The 21040-nt window shown below is 42.7% G+C and overlaps 1 protein-coding gene across 1 annotated transcript in view; it reads right to left on the bottom strand.

Annotated features, from left to right (window-relative positions):
- GMPS (guanine monophosphate synthase) overlaps positions 1 to 21040 on the bottom strand; it is a 68760-nt gene that overhangs the window by 42017 nt on the left and 5703 nt on the right. Inside the window, exons 2-4 of the mRNA XM_073626072.1 lie at positions 14954 to 15135; positions 12313 to 12427; positions 6252 to 6349 (exon numbers count right to left, since the gene is read on the bottom strand). Of these exons, the coding sequence (XP_073482173.1) occupies positions 6252 to 6349; positions 12313 to 12427; positions 14954 to 15135 (395 nt within the window). The remainder of the gene's footprint in view (positions 1 to 6251; positions 6350 to 12312; positions 12428 to 14953; positions 15136 to 21040) is intronic.

Here is a 21040-nt window from a genome sequence, read left to right as displayed (position 1 = left end):
ATAAACGGCGGGTGCCCTGACACTATAAAAAATAAACGAACTAACCAGCGTCATCCGTAACGGTTATACGGTGATCAGTGGTGAAAGGGTTAACTAGGGGGCAATCAAGGGGTTAAAACATTTATTAGGTAGTATATGGGGGTCCCTGACGCTATAAAACGCTGACGGCGAACCTAAATATTTACCTCACTAACTAGCGTCACCAGCGACACTAATACAGCGATCAGAAAAATGATCGCTTAGTGACACTGGTGACAGGGGGTGATCAAGGGGTTAAAACTTTATTAGGGGGGGTTAGGGGGGTACCCTAGACCTAAAGGGGGGTAATACTCACTGTCCCAACACTGTAACTGTCACAAACTGACACTATGCAGTAATCAGAAAAAAAAAAAAAAAAAAACTGCTGGTGTCAGTTTGTGACAGGGGGGGGGGGGGGGGGGGTGATTGGGGGGGGGGATCGGGGGGGGGGGGGGGATCGGGGTGTTTTGTGTGCCTGGCATGTTCTACTGTGTGTGTGTGTGTTGGTGCACTCACATAGATGTCTTCTCTCCTCGGGCCGGAACGGAAAATACCGACCCGAGGGGAGATGACATCACTTCCTTTGCTGCTGTTTAGCATACAGCAGCAAAGGAGTGTTCTCATTGGCCGGCGGCGATCGCGAGGGGGGGGCCACGAACGGATGGTCTCCCCCTCATCACCGATCGCCGCTGGACAAAAGACGACCGCCTCGGGCACCGGGGGGGGGTCCGATCGGACCCCCCACCCGCGGAAGGCAAATCACGTGTACGTGATTTTGCCTGTCCGTGCCACTTTGCCGACGTACATCGGCGTGAGGCGGTCGTCAAGTGGTTAAAAGAGAAGTAAAAGGATTTTTTCCCCCTCGGAATCATACTTACCTAGGTGGATGCAGCATCAAGAACCGAGCGATCGAACATCGCCAAATCGCTCAATTTTCACAGTTCCCCGAGCAGAGAGCTGCAGACTGTCAGTCACAGCTGTCTGCTCTTCCCCCTCCTTGCTCACTGGAGTGCTAAGCTGTGGAGGGGGTGGGGGCAGCCAGCTCAGGCACCTGGCGGATCCAGACTTTGTCAGGATGACGCGGTGCCTTGACCGACTTCCGTGATATCAGCAGAGAGCGAAGGTCAACCTGCTCTCTGCTGAAAATGGGTCACAGGAGTGCAAAACAAACTGCACTCCTGTGATCCATAGGAGAAGCCCAGCCAAACGAGCTTTGGCTATACTTCTCTTTTAAGTCAAAAAGGCTCCAGTGTGACTAAAATACTAGCAAGTGTACCTGTTTGGGCTTGTTCACACCTGACAAAATTTTTAACTCTTAACAAATGCTTCTATAGCATTAATGCGCTTTAGCGCGGGCATGTTAGACTGGTGTCTTACAAGCACTTTTAAAATGCTCAAATAAAAATCACCCCATGTGTGGTTTTGATGTATGTTAAAACCACTCCAGAAAAGCATTTTTTTTTTTTTTTTTTTTTTTAGGGAAGTGACATTACTGGAAACTTGAGGTGTAAGCTTGCCATGGTAAAGGTTTCCTGTGCATACTCCATTAGCAGGGAAGGCAGCAGCATGGATTCCTTTACTATGCTTTATCTCATGTTTGGCCTCCTGCAGAAGATGCTAATGTAGGAGCAATTTACTGAGCAGAGGAAGAGTTGAAGGGCATCCGGGTGCTATCGGGTACATCCGATTGTCTCCCAGAGATATTCTAAAGGGCACATTCATGCCCTGTATCACGATTTACACACCTACCCTCAGAAGTTGACATCTTCAAGCAGCACAAACAGGAAGTGCATAGAAGGAAGTGACTTCAGGACACCATGCACTCCTCTAATATTACAGGGCATTTGGGGACATTATAGTCCTCCTGCATGATTATTTTTAAAACTCATCTTAATGTGCAGCAAATGTCTGCCAGTGCATTTGCGGAGTGTTATAGACTTGAATGGGAGGCTTTGAAAGGCTTCAAACTCCTCCAGACTCGACACGAGACTTCAATTTTGATAATGTGCTGTCCATAGTGTCATTTGTATAGATGTTTGAGGAGCTTTAAAAAAACACCCCTTGAATGCCTGCTTTCAATGCCAGTGTGAACTTAGCCTTAATTCAATAGGTTGGAATTCATGGGTCCTATCAGTGATATACAATACATGACACTGTAGTGATTCCAGCATAAATAGTCTCTGTAGTAATTTATAAAGTCTATATTCAGCAGTGTTTCCATCACTGTGATCAATACTTCCCGAATAACTCGGATGTATAGCTCATGTTGTGGAGAACGAGTCTTTCTGACTTGCCTACAATCAGCAGCAGGTCCTATATTTTGGTGATCCTCTTACCTACCCACAGTATTAAGAATTGAGAGGTGGTAGTGGTTGCTGTTTTGTGAGTAGATTATATAATGCGAGTCATATAAGGCTTTCTGGTACATACAATATGTAGTAGTTTTGATATCGGTAGTACATCAAGAGAAAGTGTATGAAATTTTTCAGGACCAGTTCTATTGCCCAGTCCAAACCTGACGGAAAGGGTGAAAATTGTGCCCTGGTCACAACACATAGAAAACAATTGCTTTATATGCTCCCTAGCAGTGACCTGCATTTATACAGTGCAGACAACTACAGGTTACCAGCCATAATGTGAACAAACCCTAAAGAAATTAAATTACAGCTAATATGGACAACATAGCTCACTTTTGCACTGACAACAATTTATTACATGTGCCACAATGACTGAAGCATACAGGTGATACTCGAAAAATTAGAATATTGTGCAAAAGTTCATTTATTTCACTATTGCAACTTTAAAGGTGAAACTAATATATGAGATAGTTCAAGCCGTGATTTGTCATAATTGTGACGATTATAGCTTACAGCTCATGAAAACCCCAAATCCACAATCTCAGAAAATTAGAATATTGTGAAAAGGTGCAATATTCTAGGCTCAAAGTGTCCCACCCTAATCAACTAATTAAGCCATAACAACACCTGCAAAGGGTTCCTGAGCCTTTAAATGGTGCAGTAGGAATCACAATCATGGGAAAGACTGCTGACCTGACAGTTGTGCAGAAAACCATCATTGACACTCTCCATAAGGAGGGAAAGCCTCAAAAGGTAATTGCAAAAGAAGTTGGATGTTCCCAAAGTGCTGTACCAAAGCACATTAATAGAAAGTTATGTGGAAGGGAAAAGTGTGGAAGAAAAAAGGTGCACAAGCAACAGGGATGACCACAGCCTGAAGAGGATTGTCAGGAAAAGGCCATTCAAAAGTGTTGGGGACTTTCACAAGGAGTGGACTGAGGCTGGAGTCAGTGCATCAAGAGCCACCACACACACAGACGGATCCTGGACATGGGCTTCAAATGTTTTATTCCTCTTGTCAAGCCACTTCTGAACAACAAACAACGTCAGAAGCATCTTACCTGGGCTAAGGCTGGGTTCACACTGCTGCAGTGCGAATTTACCGCGATTTTACCGCGAATTTACCGCGATTTTACCGCGATTTTACCGCGAATTTCAGGAGTTGGATATAGCTGCGATTGATAGTCTAGCCAATGGAATCATAATGTAAAAAAAAAAAGGGTCTTAACTTCCTGTGTACTTCCTGGTTTTTGTGGAGAGTAGTGTGGTGGAATTCGCACATATGTGAACCAATCAATGCGATTCAAGAACGATTTACATTGATGTCTATGGAGACTAAATTCGCAACGCAACGCAGTAAACTCGCACAGGACCTTTTTTTCACGCAGGTTATATTCGCAACGCGTCGATGTGAACGGCACTAATGTTAATCTATGTAATTTAAATGACTTGCGAATTTGAGCGATCGCAACGGCTCAAATTCGCAATAGAATTCGCAGCAGTGTGAACCCAGCCTAAAGAAAAACAGACCTGGTCTGTTGCTCAGTGGTCCAAAGCCCTCTTTTCTGATGAGAGCAAATTTTGCATCTCATTTGAAAACCCAGGAGTATGGAGGAAGAATGGAGAGGCACTCACTGCTTGTGCTTGAAGTCCAGTGTGAAGTTTCCACAGTCTGTGTCGATTTGGGGAGCCATGTCATCGGCTGGTGTTGGTCCACTGTGCTTCATTAACTCCAGGGTCAATGCAGCCATCTACCAGGAGATTTTGGAGCACTTCATGCTTCCTTCCGCAGATGAGCTCTATGGGGATGCTGACTTCATTTTCCAGCAGGACTTGGCACCTGCCCACACTGCCAAAAGCACTAAAACCTGGTTCAATGACTGTGGGATTACTGTGCTTGAATGGCCAGCAAACCCGCCTGACCTGAACCCCATAGAGAATCTATGGGGCATTGCCAAGAGAAAGATGAGAGACATGAGACCGAACAACGCACAAGAGCTGAAGGCCGCTATTGAAGCATCCTGGTCTTCTATAACACCTCAGCAGTGCCACAGGCTGATGGCATCCATGCGATGCTGCACTGAGGCAGTAATTGCTGCAAAAGGGGCCCAAACCAAGTACTGAGTACATATGCATGCTTATACTTTTCAGAGATGTGATATTGTTCTATGTACAATCCTTGTTTTATTGATTGCATGTAATATTCTAATTTAATATTTAATTATTTCTAATTGCACCTTTTCACAATATTCTAATTTTCTGAGATTGTGGATTTGGGGTTTTCATGAGCTGTAAGCCATAATCATCACAATTATGACAAATCACGGCTTGAACTATCTTGCTTTGCATGTAATGAGTCTATCTCATATATTAGTTTCACCTTTTAAGTTGCATTAGTGAAATAAATGAACTTTTGCACGATATTCTAATTTTTCGAGTATCACAGGATAGAGCAGTTTTATAATGGGAATTGTTATAAGCACAGTTTCCTTTCTTCTGTGCCTTTAAGTCTGCGGCCACATAGTGTTACCATATGCAACTGAAATTACAAGCAGCCAGATCAAATGAATATACAAAACTGCTATCAATAACATGAGATGAGCATGTCCTGATCCAGTGATTATCTTTTGCCAGTACTATATTCAGACGACATAGGTCAACCCTTCAGCAGGCGATGAAATTAATCAGACATGCTAGTAAACCTTGCCAATTGCCTCAATTCTCTCACCGATAAATCAGTATCAGAGCCACTGTCCTGCATTGTGTCTATACAGTGGTGAAAATTATTTGATCCCCTGCAGATTTTGTAAGCTCGCCCACTTACAAAGAAATTAAGGGTCTATACTTTTTTAGCATAGGTGTATTTTAAATGATAGAGACAGAATATCAACCAAAAATCCAGAAAAAAAAACAACATGATACAAATGTTATAAATTGAGTTGCTGTTTAGTGAGTAAAATAAGTATTTGATCCCCAAGCAAAAAATGACTTAGTACTTGGTGGAGAAACCCTTGTTGGCAAACACAGAGGTAAGATGTTTTCAATTCATGGCGACATATTGTGTTACCAATGGTTTGTTTGGGGACTATGGCCCCAATTGGCTTGAGATCATTCACAAGCTCCTCCCGTGTAGTTCTGGGCTGATCACTTACTTTTCTCATGATCATCCTTACCCCATGAGGCGAAATCTTGCATGGAGCTCCAGACCAAGGGCGATTGATGGTTATTTGGTAATTCTTGCATTTGCAAATAATCGCTCCAACAGTTGTCTCTTTTTCACCAAGCTTCTTGCTGATGGTCTTGTAGCTCATTCCAGCCTTGTGCAGATCTACAATCTTGTCCCTGACATCCCTTGGCAGCTACTTTGGTCTGTGGATAGGTGTCTTTTATACACATAACGAGTTGTCCTTGAGAGCACCTTCTTAAATTTACAGGATTCATCTGTGTACCACATGAACACATACTGTAGCCAGTCTGTGGGAGCCAGAATTATTGTTGGTTGGTAGGGGATCAAATACTTATTTTACTCACTGAACTGCAACTCAATTCATAACATTTGTATCATGCGTTTTCTGAATTTTTGGTTGATATTCTGTCTCTATCATTTAAAATACACCTATGATAACAATTATAGACCCTTCATTTCTTTGTAAGTGGGCAAACTTACAACATGTGCAGGGGATCAAATGATTATTTTTCCTGCAGTACCTACAACTGCCTTATTATGTCTGTCAATGCTTCTACATTGTCAAAGAAATGATCCTTGACATGTTATGCAAATTAAATCAAGTCTTAATTGTGCTGGATATAACAACAAATAGGTACATTATATTTTCACACCCAATGGCTTATTCTATCAGGAAGGCAATCTCTTACCTGAACAGAGAACATGTGTTATCAATGCTGATACTGAAGACACCATCTTCTCTCACATTTTTCTTATGGACCGTTCCACCAAACACTTTGTTCATCATCTGCAATAATAGTGTTATTCAGTTAAAATGTACCAGCCTATAATCCACTATCAGTTTTACTTAATTTAATTCCTTCTACAATGAAATATGCAAGAGCTCATATGTAAAACCTACAATAGATTAAAGTGAAGGTATTACTCAACCAATCCCTCAGCAGCCTTAAGTATTCCATGCTGACTATCTTTAAATAAGTATTGTACAATTAAAAAAAAAAAAAAAAAAAAAATAGAGTTACTTACTGGTAACATCTTTTTCGGAAGTCTTTCAGGACAGCAACCTATGAGAGACCTCGGCTCCTCCCTTCTTAGGAAACACCGCCACCACCCAGCCTAGATTTAAAAGACATGCTTCCCCACCGGCTCCTCAGTTCTTCAAGAGCAACTCCGGCCATCTGAGGAGAACAGAACACATCATACACCTTAAATTGCTTTTTTTGACGGTTCCTGAGTCAGGAACCCAAAAGTAAAAACCAACGAACCAAGGGTGAGTACACGGTGCTGTCCTGAAAGACTCCCGGAAAAGAAGTTACCAGTAAGTAACTAATTTTCCCATATCGTCTTTCAGGACAGCAACCTATGAGAAGCGAGCATTTACCCTGATCCCTTTGCTGACAAGATCAGCCTCTAGTGTCAGGTAAAAGGTAGGAGAGCTGAATCACGTTGCCGCGGCACAGATCTGGCGTGGAGCAGCATCAGCTTCTCTGAGATCTCCCTACATATATAGGCTTGTTCGACTGTTAGCTAATGTCATCTTGCCCAGGTACTGCTAGAGATTTTAACCCTTAGTTTTAGGAAGGAAACCCCTCATTGACACATGAAGCAAAGTACAAAAGGAAGATCCCACGAGGGCCTACAATGAGTAAAGTTTGGTCCTACTTGGAAAACTGCAGACCTAACACTGGTCCAGCTGCCGTAATGCCTCCAAATCTCAGGTGAGTGGAGCATAAAATATATTAAGAGATCTCTCTTAGTAGCCAGACCACCCGGTTCCCAGAGCCTTCAGGACAGAGAACCGTGGTCCTTTAAGCCAGTGTAATAAAATGAGAAAGACCGAAGTGTTCTATGCCCACCAGTAAGACTGTGGGTGGGCGAGATAGCATAGCACCTGGGGAAAAACCCTTTACTGGTTTAGGCCCAAAGAGGAGGTTTTATGGGAGGAAACCAGAGTTCCTGGGGGAAACTAGAGATCCCAGGGTTAACCGCCCTATAGACGGTTATGAAAGTGCCTGCAACTGCAAGAAGAGGACTCCACTGAGTTTAGTCATAACTTCCGTCACCAGACGAGATCGGGTGCATTCAGGGTGCTGTGGCCATAGCCCAGCCTTCCTACCTGGGTCACCCTTTAATTTCACAGGAAGGGCTCTGTTCCTGTCTGTTATGCGATTCAGGAATCGCCTCCAGCCTAGGACAAAGAACAGGTCCCCTGTGGGAGGGATATCACACAGTCTTGGACATGCTGTTCGTCACCCACCACCTGGGGGGCTGCCCGTGTTCTTACTGACCATGCATTAATGTGTGTCTGCAATTGTGTCAGACAATATTCTGAGATGCGCGACACCCCTTTCAGAAGAGAGTTCATTCTCTTGAGCATAGAATCCAACAATACCCCTCTGTCTCCCAGGACTAGGCCGGTAAGTCTGGATCTGTGGAAAAAAAACTGCGTCTGGAGGTAGCAGAGGGTACTGAACCAAACCCTTCCAAGAAGCTGGACCCTAGACTTCCCAGGCTTTCATCGGACCTAATGAACAGGAACACCATTTTCCACTGCTCTATCCCTGGTTGTGGAGCAGGAGTGTTTCTTGTCCCCCTGCAACCACCTCCTCTAGAGAAATTTTGTAATGAGGGGGTCTACTGGATTCACCATCCAGGCCTTCTCCCAATTCTTAACAAGTGTTCTAGAAACCTGTGTATCTTACTAGGGTCTGGTCACCTGAAGGCCTTTAACCCTCTGTGATGCCATACAGGAGGCCACCCCCTGATATCGGGCCCTGCTCACCAGAGATCCCGTTTAGTTTCCTATATCAAGTGCATACACAGGTAATGGGGCCATCAAGCACCATCCGTGGCCATCAAGCACTAGTGAAACATGCAGGGTGCTAGCTTGGTTGGATTCAAACTCATGACCTCAGTATTTAAGGCACAGTTTAGGTGCAATACCTTCAATGTGAGCTCTTTTTCTTCACTGTTTATAAGTCGACCAGGAGAACCTGAAGATCCCTGCCTGAAAATTTTAGGCGAGATGGTTTGCTGGTCCTACACAGGCAAAGTTTTCACTGCAGTGCCTATAGTGCAGACTCTGTGTGAACTGACCCTTCTGGTCATGAGTGCATTCTACCCAGCCAATGTGTCACAGTTTGGGGCATGTAAGATACCCCACACAAACACAGGGAGAACCCACAACTTGATGCAAGCACTAGAATGTTGGGGGATCTGAAAAAGTGTCAGCCACCCAGGCCTTCGCCCCTGGCTAGACACGCCCGAGTCACCAGGAGACCGCTCAGGGAACTCTCAGGCCCATCAAATTAGTGACCCAGAGCTGAAATGTTAACCGCTGAGCCACTTCATAAAGTGACTTGTTCAAAGGTCAGAAGGAGCTGACATGATGACAAGATCCTATGTCTCCAGGCAGACTCCCATGGCTGCACTGATTGTGAGCCATGACTTGCCTTTCAGCGGCCAGCCACGTGTTTTCCCCAGACAGTGCTATTTCAGCCATACCCACTCCATACACCTCGTGCAAGAGGGAGGGGGGGGGGGGGGGGGGGGGGAAGAAGATTCCCCTACACTCAGTCCCTACTGGTTACAAGGGGGAAAAACACTCAAAGGATGTGCATGGAAAGTACAAACACTTCAGGCTTACCTGTGAGGTGCTGGGGTCTGCTTCCGCTGCCTGTGAAGGTGTCGCAGAAGAGTCCATTACACCGCTTTGGTGGTCCGCAGCCGCTGCTGGGTCTTCCCCTTTTGAAAACCAGACCAGCAGGGATGCCAAGCTGAAGTTCTCACCTCTAGGCCACAGAGCTGCCACATGTCCAGCAGAAGGGTGCAGGTGCTGTGCAGTACCTAGGATACGAACGGCTTTCCCTCACTGGGATTTGAACTCAGGTCCCAGCAGACCAATCAGAGCCCTTAGCCTCCGAGCTACCATCCATGCTCCCTGCTTGCCCCGTATGGAGACTGTAACCAGCGTCTCCAGCGCCTGCTGATGACGTCATACGCCCCGGAAGTGACCCCGCTGGATGATTCCTGTGGGCCAGCTTGGAGCGCACTAGCTCCGCCCCCTCACACGCTGCGGCTCCTCGCAGTGTCTCCTTGCCGGAGGAAACACTGAAACTGAGGAGCCGGCAGGGAAGCATGCCTTTTAAATCTAGGCTGGGCGGTGTTTCCTAAGAAGGGAGGAGCTGAGGTCTCTCATAGGTTGCTGTCCTGAAAGACGATATGGGAAAATCCCTTGGCTCTCAGTCCTACATTAAAAAGAGTAACATCAATAGTTTTCATCCTCTCCAGCTTGTAAAAATGGCACATCAGTACCACATACATTGAGAAGACAGAACATTTTCACATTTTTAGTTATAGGTCGATTCTAATTTTTGAATGATATACTGGACTTTTACATTTCCATGGAATGCCAATGATGAAATTTTTTACATTAACTGCTCACCTTGGAGTCTCAGAGCTTCTGCCACAAAATGAGTTATCACCTTTCTCTGTATATCATACCACAACAGATTTAAAAAAAAAAAAAAAAAATTAAAAATGCAACTCAAAAGCCTTTGTATGTGAAGGACTGAGAAAAAGTGCAGAACTCATTACTGGAATGTGATATAATAGACAAGAACTTTAAACAAATGCACTTTTTTTTAGATCTAGCTTAAAGTGGTTCTAAAGGCAGGTGTTTTTTACCTTAATGCATTCTCTATGCATTAAGGTAAAATACCTTCAGGATGCAGCCCCCCCCCCACCTTTATATTTACCCAAGCCCAATCTTGATTCAGCGACGTGCATGACCTGGGTCTCTCTCTCCTTATGATTCCCGCTGCTATCAATCATAACCAATTAATACCTTTAGAATCACTTTAACTCTACGGACATTAAAAATCCTTGTAGTGGGGCTGCCCCCCACTGCAACAAGTTAACTACTTGTTTACGTCTAAGGGACATAAAGCACTTTTACTAACCCGATACTTCACTCCCGCAGGATCATCTGCACTGCAAGACTGGACCCTGCAGCTTCTCACCCCTGCGAGTAGCCCCACTGCATTGGGGGTATTTTACTTCACCCAGAGATAGGCACAAAAAGTTCAACTAATGAAAGTCATTTTAGAGTGTTAATGTTTGAAAAACTTTGCTATTGTTTATATAGTGTGTAAATATAAAATGTTCCTGGGAAAAGCTTCATATGCATACAATGCCTGAGCATTACTGCTCTTCCCCAAAAATGCAAGTCTATGGATTGGTAGACTCATTAAAAATGCACTCCATATCTCTCCTCAACAGTTGTGATTGCCAAACAGAACACATATGCAGGTAAGGAACAACACTGGAGGACACAGAAGTCCTTAGTAGTATTCTTAGTCTGGGTTAACAATTCAAAGCACTAAAGCAAGACGCTCAGCAAGCAATTTCATAGCAATTGCAGCCTTCACATTTCACTCAATATTTTTCCTTTAGCCCTCCAGGATATACCAAACAAAAAGTACTAAGTTCACCTTTACAGAAAAAATAAAATAAATGCACTTTTTTTGCAGGTAAAACAATATGCATTATTCTTTTTTTGTAATGGACATGTAAAGCATTGCATCCGCGATCAGCAGATGGAGTGTGTAATGTCACAGTCCTGCAGACTGTTTGTGTATCTGTCTGGCCGTACCTCCGATACAGCCAGGCAGTTACACTGACAGGAACACTTAATGAACTACCACAGCGCTCAACAGCACTGTGGTAGCTCATTGAGAACTACAAGTCGACAGCCGCAAAGGCTGCCAGACCTTGTAGTTTTCCCATTCACAGAACATTGTGCATGGATGACTGCCCAGCCCCGTTTTTTTTTTACACATTGTGACAGCTAGTGGGAGGGAGAAGATCCCCTGCTAGCTGTCAGACCAGGGCTTTGGGGGCTGATGCACCTGTAACATGTTACACCCTTAATATGGGTGTAACATGTTTCAAAAGGCAAACTTATCCTTGAGCCCAGGTTCACACTGAGCTGCGGGAATGAAGCCGTGCAAGTTCAGCTGAACTCGCAAGATTTCACTCCCGCATGTCCGTCCTGATTTCGGCTGCGATTTCAGAAACATCTGTGCAGGTTTCTGCACAGATATCAATGTAAATCATAGCCCTAAATCACAAAAAGTAGTACAGAAACAACTTTTTGAAATCGGTGCAGCGTCACACAGATTAAGACAATTGCTGGCAATTACCATCGATTTGACATGTCAAATCGTACCAATGTGAACCAGGGCTTAAGCAAATAATGCAGTATGAATCACTGGCATACAAAGTATTTGGTATATTTAGCTGTTACCCATATGCAGCTTAGAATTAGTATTGATACCAGTGAGTAAATCACACTGTGCAATGGGCTATGCACAAAACTTCAACTGCATTTTTAGTGAAAATCAACGAATTTGCAGAACAGACCTCAGGAGTCTCTTTTCTACGAACATTTTTATCTTTCTTCTCTCTTTTAATCTATATGTCCTAGATGGCTCACATAAATAAAGCTTCCCTAACGCTGTACACAGATCAAATTTCCTGCTGAGCAGCATGAACTGAGCAGCAACTGCACATGATGCGCCTTTCTTCGCTGTCATTCTGTGTCAAAGGGGTTGTTACAAGTTGTAGAAAGAGTGTCAATCAGCTAAAGCAATACTTAACAGCAAAACAAATGACATTTAACATTACAACTATGATTCTTTTATTTTATCTCCTACAGAAGTATTATGTGTTTGTGCACTGACTGCATACCTGCATGCCATAGCAGATTCCAAGCACTGGCTTTCCAATTGTGAATATGGCAGAATCAAACCAAGGTGCATCTTCAGCGTATACAGAATTTGGCCCTCCTGATATAATTATAGCACTGCAAAATAGCAAGGAAATGACACGGTTAACATTTTCCAGATTGAATGCAGTCTTCTACTCTATAAGACATTTAAAGATGTACTTTGGCTTTACCTTCATTCTTGCACATTTGCCCAGACTCCTCTACTGTACTGAAATTTCTTACTCTGATTAGAAGCTGCAGCAAGTCAGAGCCCGCCTTATTTCTTGGATAAAGGACATTCACTATCATCTAGCTCATTCTTCCCCAAGTGGTTGTAAAGGCTAAAGGTTTTTTACTTTCATGCATTAAAAACCTTCTGTGTGCAGCATCCCCCAGCCCTCCCAATATTTACCTGAGCCCGAGAGCAGCAGCTCACCTGGGTCTCTCCACCCTCAATGGCTGGAACGATGAGGCTCCCGCTGCTGTCAATTACAGTCAATGAGGAAGGGGCGGGGCTAAGCCATGCTCTGTGTATTTTATGGCCAGAGGCGGCTCAGTAGTAAGCACATACAAGTCCCCCTACAGCAAGTGGCTTGCTATGGGAGCACTTGGCAAGAAGAAGGGGCCAGAAATGCCGACAGGGGACCCGAGAAGAGGAGGATCTGGGCTGTTCTGTACAAAACTACTGCACAGAGCAGGCAAGTAACACCTTGTTATAAAAAAAAAATTAAAAAAAAAAAGACAGAAGCCTTTAATATCACTTTAACTACTTAAGGCCCGCCCCACGCAGATATACTGCATCCCTCCTGGAGTGGATGTGGGGAGCGCACGTGGAGAGGAGGGGCAGAACGGCGGTCTGTAAGGGAGGAAGATGGAGATCCACCAGTCATAGCATTCCCCCCCCAGTCAGAAAGCATTCCCTAGGAGCACACTTAACCCGTTGATCTCCCCTGATGTTGTTAACCCCTTCCCTGCCAGTGTCATTAGTACAATTGCAGTGCATATTATTTAGCAATGATCACTGTATTAGTGTCACTGGACCACAAAAAGTGTAAAAAGTGTCAGGTGTCCAAGCAATGTCGCAGTCCCGCAAAAAAACAAAACAAAAAAAAACAAAAAACACACACACACACACACACAATTACTAGTAAAGATAAATAAAAAATTCCACAAAAATATCCCATAGTTAGTAAACACAATCATTTTTGCACAAACCAATCAATATACGCTTATTGGGATTTTTTTTAACAAAAATATTTAGCAGAATACATATTGGCCTAAACTAATAAAGAAGTTCGATTTTTTAAATTTTTTTTATTGGGTGTGTTTTATAGCAGAAAGTAAAAAAATACTTTTTCTTTTTTTTTTTTTTTTTTTTTCCAAGATTGTCGGTCTTTTTTTGTTTATAGCGCAAAAAATAGAAACCGTAGGAGGAAAAAAAAAAAAGGACATTTGATTTTTGTACAGCGTCACACGACCATGCAATTGTCAGTTAAAGTAACGCTGTTCTGTATCGCAAAAAATGGCCTGGTCAAGAAGGAGGGGAAATTGTGTAGATGGAGGAATGTGTTTGTTTTTTCGTTTTGCCCACTGTCCCTGACCCATCCCTTTGATTTAATGGGATGCCATTTTTTCGAAAACGGAAGCTCAGCATCACAAGTGAGTGTTATTTTGGGCAATTAGAATTCAAATACAGCCTGCCAAGGAATGCCCACTCGTTCAGGCTGACATTATCCATCAATGTTTTTGGATATTTGCAGAACATCTCCCATAAGCCAGCCTATTGCTTGCATCATTGCTGAGGGCTCTTTAGAGGAGTATTGAGACAGGGTGTGTGATGTTTTCAGGAAGCTATGCACGGCACCCTTCTACCAGCCATCACTACATAGGGATGCACCAATACTAGTATCGATATCGGTGCCGATACCAAGCATTTGCACGAGTATCGGTACTCGTGCAAATGTTTCGATGCCAGTTGCATCGCACCAGGCGTCCTCAAACTCAGCAGGGGGCCAGGCAGACTCACAGGTGATCGGTGTGGTCGTGGGGGCAGTTAAAAGCACCAATCTCCCTGTATAGCTTTTCTGACAGTCGCTTCTCCCATTGCTGTCAGGTGCTTTATTGAAAGTTATACAGGGAGATCTGTGCTTTTTCAGTGCCACCTATCAGTGCTGCATATTAGTGCCACTTGCACACGACATTAAAAAGTATTGGTGAGTACTTGGGGGGGGGGGGGGGGGGGGGAGAGTACTTGCACTCAGTCTTAAAAAAGTGGTATCCCTACTACATAGTGCTGATATCACTGGGTTTCAAATAAATAATGTACTTACCTTGAAATTCATACAAAAACTGTCCAGTAACTAGAAATTTTACCAAAAACTACTAAAATCCCATGCCAGTAGAGTTGACAGCTGTATACTGAAAAAAAAAATATATACCTACTGGTTTATGTTCAAGACTAAAATAATAATTACCCAGAAGAAAAATTATCCAGGAGGAAAAAAAAAAAAAATTTAATTCCCACCAGAATTATAATGCAAACACATATTCAAGGACGTGGGAACATATCCAATCAAACGATAAGAATACAAAACATCAGTACAAGGAAAGCAGCGCTCTTACCGAAACCCTTGTTCTCTTATGGCAAATGCTGGTGTTTCCAATGGATAGATTTCAGATTGCACAAAGAATTCTCGAATACGTCGGTCAATAACTTTTCCATACTGGGCGCCTGCATCTAGAATGACCACAGATCCCTCGTAGCGATGCTGCCCATCTTTAACCTCTGTTCCAGTTTTGCCCAGCTAAAAATAAAACATATCGATATATAGAAACTGTACATACAGTAGGGGTGGGTATATATATATATTTTTTTTTTTCCATTCGTTCTCATAAATATATATTATATACAGGAATCCAAAGACTGCCAGCTGCAGCACACTTCTGTTTATTTCATATAGTGAAAGAAAGTAGCAGCAATAGTTTTGAGCATAATATGTACATTATTAAGCTTGACAAGCAATATGGTGTGATTTAAACAGTTTTTGTTACTTTGTATTGCTATATGAAATAAAAGACAAAAAGTGTGCTACAACCGACTTGACTGTCTTTGGATTCCTGTATATAATATACACACAAAACACCTAACAAACTAATACATTTAAAATAGTATAGTTTAAAATAGCTCAAGTATAACAGAAAAATAAATAAAAAAAACTTCCTTTATCTTTTTTTGCTGTTTCTAGCCATCCCCAGTTTCAAGTATACCAAATTTACTATCTATGGCATTCTTATTCCCAATTGAAGCAGACACAACAGTTTACCTTGTCCATAACTGACCAAAAGAAGTTACATTGGCTGTTAGACTGGTTGTGCATTTGGCTGTAGTGTACAGTGTGGAGAAGATTTCCCAAAGAAATGAACACCTACTGTTCACATTTAGGCAGTCAATGAGGCAAAGGGGTGTAGATGATTTTGTTACTTCAATCATTGGGAGGGATGAACAAAGAATGAATAACGGCACTTATAAATGGAGACATGTGACCACAAGACACATGAGGTCATCAATACAAGGTCAAAAACCAGAGATAAATGATGACTTGCCATCTACAACTGAAAGAGTTCTGCAATTCAAAGGTCGGTCGATAAAACCATGCTTGTAACCATGTGAAAGCATGAAATCTAGCATACATTTTCTAATGACATTATCTCTACACATCCTCTAACAGATGAAAATCACAAGACTTTCATATTCACAAATGTGACTCTCAGGCAAGCTAAAAATGAGTGGCGATCACTTGGAATAATTATTTGTATAAAATAACACATGGCATTTATTTAAAGCCCCCTTTGCACTGACTGACCGATCGGGCCCACCTGGCAGTTTTTTAGGCAGACCTGATTGGACCATCTATTGCTCTCTATGGAGGGGAGGATGTAAACAGATGTGTCCGTTGACACCCACCGACATCGATCTGCTAAAAACAGACGGATGGAGGTCAGATCAGATGGAAACGGACAGGTGGATAGCAGGCTGTGTCCCTGCCCCCTCTGCATCAGTGGACACAGACCCGCCTTACCCCTGTTAAGTGGGGATCAGCAGAGAGATCCCCTGCTGAGCAGGAAGATCCATTGGCAGACTCCCGCCAGTGTAAAAGGGACCTTGAAGAAGAAAAAAAACAACCCTAAATCCCTTTTGTTTTGAATACAAGTCCAGCCAGCGCCAGACAAAATGTATATTTTTGGGTTTTGCTTACAGTGGGTAAAGCTGGCCATAGATGGAGCGATTTTCTTTCCTGCAACCATGGGTTGCAGGAAAGAAAATCACTTGACTCGTCCATCAACATAGATGCAGAGCTACTGTGTTCTCACCCGATGGGGGGAGCCACCCCGGCCAGGAGAACACACATGTAACTCTAAAATGGTAACCTGTAAAGGCATAATTTAATGTACCATAGTTTATCGCTATTTCACGGGCGCACGCAGTCTAACACCATTTTTTATATCTTACCAAAAAAATTGGATATTGTGTTTGTGCACACTAAATTTCATAAATGTGTAAATACCGTGTGACATAAATATATGTTTAGGGGTTCAAAGTAATTTCGTAGCAAAAAATGCAGATTTTTATATATGAGAGAAGTTTCAGAATTGGCCTGGAGGTCAAGTGGTTAAAGAAGAAGCTGCAGTATTAGGCTTCATGTACACGGGACATTTTAAAACCTCTCCTGAACAATTTAACTTGACAGATAGTAACCAACGTTTAAAAACGTCAGTTTTACCGCGTTTGTGTTTAGAATCTTTTTTTTTTTCCTTTTTCAAATAGTCAAAAATATATCTCCATTAAAAACGGCTGTAAACTAAATGCGGCTAAACGCGATTTACCGCTGTTACAGGCATTTGGCGCTTCAAATGCCTCTAAACATGCGTCCTGAAAGCATTTTTTGCTTTCCAAAAAATGCTTCTAAAAACTCAACTGCAGAGAAAGGACTCAGTGTACATGTACTGATAACAGAGGAGAGTTCAGGGGCAGCTGAAAAAAATGCCCAATTGCTCCTAAATGACCATTTACCAGCAAGTGTACATGAAGCCTTAGGCAAACCCTACACGGTTCAAATCTTCCTGCTAAACCGGCCGAGATTCGAACAGTGTATGGGCAGGCTGAAAGTACCAAGTACCTTGGGTACAACCAGCATGCCAGGTTTTACCAGCAAGTTTTGCTAGCGGCTATGCGAACATCGTAGGAGGTATCTCTCGATGGGAGATACCATTTCACAGGCACAATTTAAACCTATACAAACAGCGGGGGAGAGCGTAGTTCTCAGATTTTGCATCGCTGCTGCTGGAGGGCGGCTAGTGGTTGTGTTGAAGAGCTGGTTTTGTCTGTGTTGCAACCTGCCCTTTCACACAGGTAAAACCGGCCGTTCAACACAGCAAACCCACCCTGCAACATGGACAAAACTGGACCATCAGCACACTGTAAAGCTGCCCCGCGAGGCACAGTGTGAGAACTACGGTCTCCCCCCCCCATTTGTATAGGTGGCCGTGAAATGGTATCTCCCATCGAGAGATGCTTCCTACGATGTGCGCTTGCGCCCTGGTCACATCACTCCAGCTCATCGGCAAATCAGCTGAAGTGCGGCTCCATCCTGCGTGGGCATTATTCGATGGGGGGCACTTCTCGACAGAACACCAGCAGGGATGGCATACTCAACAGAGTACTGTCAATTTTTTGTTTTATTCTTTGGTCAATGGTTGATTTTGGTTTGAATTTTATGCAAATATTTCTCAAAGCCCCCAAATCCAATTCCAACAAGACGTTTAGGATGTGGTCTGAATCTTGTCCTGTGTGATGATCACATCTGCTTAGAGCAGTCTGCCTTGGTGTGGTCCTGTGTTGTGTTTCAAAGATAAGGAACTGGAGTCCCAGTGTAACCTTTGTTCTGTTTATCAGAGGTGCTCAAACTAAACTGCAGAAAGACCAGTGACCCAGCAATCTATATAACCTCTTCTCAAAGGAAAAGTGTTGGTCTTCTAAAGGTTATGCAAATAGTGTAAAAGATCAGCTGGAGGTAAATAACTATCAGTATGCCTTCGTGATTTTAAAGCAAAAATCCAGACAAAAAAAAAAAAAATATATAATAATGACAAGCCTATTAAAAGATAATATAACAAAACCGGTTTTAGCTGCAATATTCAACTTCAGGGTAAAACCTCCCTTCACAGTACTTGTGACCTGCTGCTAGATGCCCTCCATCTGATGGCTTGCGTCATTCAACCCATTTCCTCTGAGCCCAGGTTGTTCTGGACCCAACCCCATGCCTGTGATTGGACAGTGAAAGAAAAATCAGCACACAGATCTGTCTCTCTGCTTTCTCCCATCAGCATACTTCTTGCTAGAACATGATCTGATTGGCTTCTTGTACTGCCTCTTCCTCTCACACTCCAGCTCTGCTATACAGGGACTGAAAGAGGCTGATACGAGTTCAAATTCAGGTTACTTACATGGCTTTCATTTAACATAAATAATTGAATAAAGCCCCTATATTAAAAACATTAGTAGACACCACCTCTTTAAAAGGATTGATAAAAAAACTGTATACGAACATATATTTAAAAGCATTTGAAAAAGATTTACAACTATCTAGTAAAGTAAATAGGGAAAAAGATGTGGGAGAGATAAAAGAGGATCAGTGGTGCAGTATATTAAAATCAATAGATCTACTATCTCTCTCAGCAGCCCAAAAATGTACACAATTTTATATCATCCATAGAGTGTATTATACACCGAAACGATTACCCTTGTTTGGGACACGTCCAGATGCATCGTGTCCCAGGTATGGGGGTGCACCTGGAGGTTTGATCCATATGCTCTGGAGGTGTCCCAAACTGTACGGATACTGGGAAGAAGCGATAGATACGATTAGTATTTGGAATAAAGTTGCAAATGGATCCTGTATTGTGTGTGTTGGGGTATATGGAACAGCACATGGCCCCTCCGCCTACACAGATAGCTATATTGAGATGCCTTTATCAGGCTAGGAAATTGATTACTCGGAAATGGATAGATCCTTTGCCGCCAGTTAAATCAGCTTGGTTGAAAATGGTTTTTCTATACTAGGAGGGGAGGTGTAGCTAGATTTGAAAAGATATGGAAGTTATAGGACGAATCCCCGGAATTTGGCACCTGGAATTGAGTTCATATAAAATTATTGTTTTATACTGTATTAACCATTTGTGTCTTGGGGGGTGGGGTTGGGTGTTGAAATTTTGTACATTGTAAAAGAAAAATTGTTAAATAAAAATGAATTGAAAAGAAATTATATATTTTGGGTCTGGAAAAATTCCTCCCCCTTCATCGGGTTGACTTCGGGTAGGGGGATTTCCTCCCTCTCTTATTTTTAATATGGATGAAGTATTGGTGATTTTCAAGAAATACATGGTTAGAATTTATATTTGATTATTCAAACACGTTTACTGTAAAGTTTACCTATATATGCTATATGATGAATGTTTACTGCTTTTGTTTTCTATTTAATTTTCAGACAACTAATTATTGAACCACTAGTCGCTGAAGAAGAGGTTCTATTGTTACTAATCTTGAAATGCATCGGGCATCCTCTGTCCTAGTTCTGGACACTGGACAGAGTCAAGTGGTTACTTTGTATAAACGTTTCTTTTTGACATTTCACCTGTAAAATATTCAAGCATTTTGACTTTTAAAGTTATAGCCTTAATTTTTAACTTTTCTAATAAAAATATGAATATATTTTCAAATACATTTTGATTGTCAAGGAGTTTCTGCCTTCTAAAGTCCCACAGAGGAAATTGTTCTATTTTATATTAAGGATAACAGAGCTGCATTAATTTATTTATGTCTTATATGTCTGCTGGGGCCCAACTTTAAGACCTTCTTTCTACTGTATGTACAATTAGTAATTACAGGTGTACATTAGACTGTATTAATTACTTACAGAGATTAGTAATTTGAATCTAAGCCCCGGTTCACACAGGGGCGGCACGGCACGACTTGCAGGTCGCCTCACCGAGGCGACCTGCACACAACTTCAGCGGCGACTTGCAAAACGACTTCTGTATAGAAGTCTATGCAAGTCGCCTGAAGTCGCCCCAGAAATGCTACAGGAACCTTTTTCTAAGTCGGAGCGACTTCGTCGCTCCTATTAGAATGGTTCCGTAGTACAGAACGGGAGGCGACTTGTCAGGCGGCTAGGTCGCCTGACAAGTCGCCCCTGTGTGAACCGGCAGTAAAGCTGGCAACAACAAATGAGCCTGGTGGAAATCTTTTGGCAATGACTGCATCCAATCAGATTCTGGCACTGCTCATTCATACTGACATTTGTGGGTGGTGTCAGCTGTCAGAATACAATGGCTCCAGCAGGGAACAGCCATAGATGGATGGAATTTTTTCCAGTCCATCCTAAATATATGGGGGGTGGGTTGCTTTAAAGTAGTACTAGATTCAAAATGTTTTTCACTTTGAAGTGGCTGTAAAAATCAGGCATAAAAATGAACAAAGCATATCCATCTATAGTGTGTACGTTTCTCAATCCGGTAGACTGTCATTTCTGTCTGCTGCCTCCTTCCTCAGTTTTCAGCACGAATCACTTCTGACAAGTTTTCCTGACACCAAGAGAAAAAAGGTGACAGCAGATTGACAGCCTCAACTCTGTTACTGTGTGCTCTGTGAAG

The sequence above is a fragment of the Aquarana catesbeiana genome, linkage group LG04 (assembly GCF_042186555.1).
Source record: "Aquarana catesbeiana isolate 2022-GZ linkage group LG04, ASM4218655v1, whole genome shotgun sequence".
Lineage (NCBI taxonomy): Eukaryota > Metazoa > Chordata > Amphibia > Anura > Ranidae > Aquarana > Aquarana catesbeiana.
The sequence above is the reverse complement of the archived record's forward strand: the minus strand, read 5'-3'. Positions and strand labels throughout refer to the sequence as shown.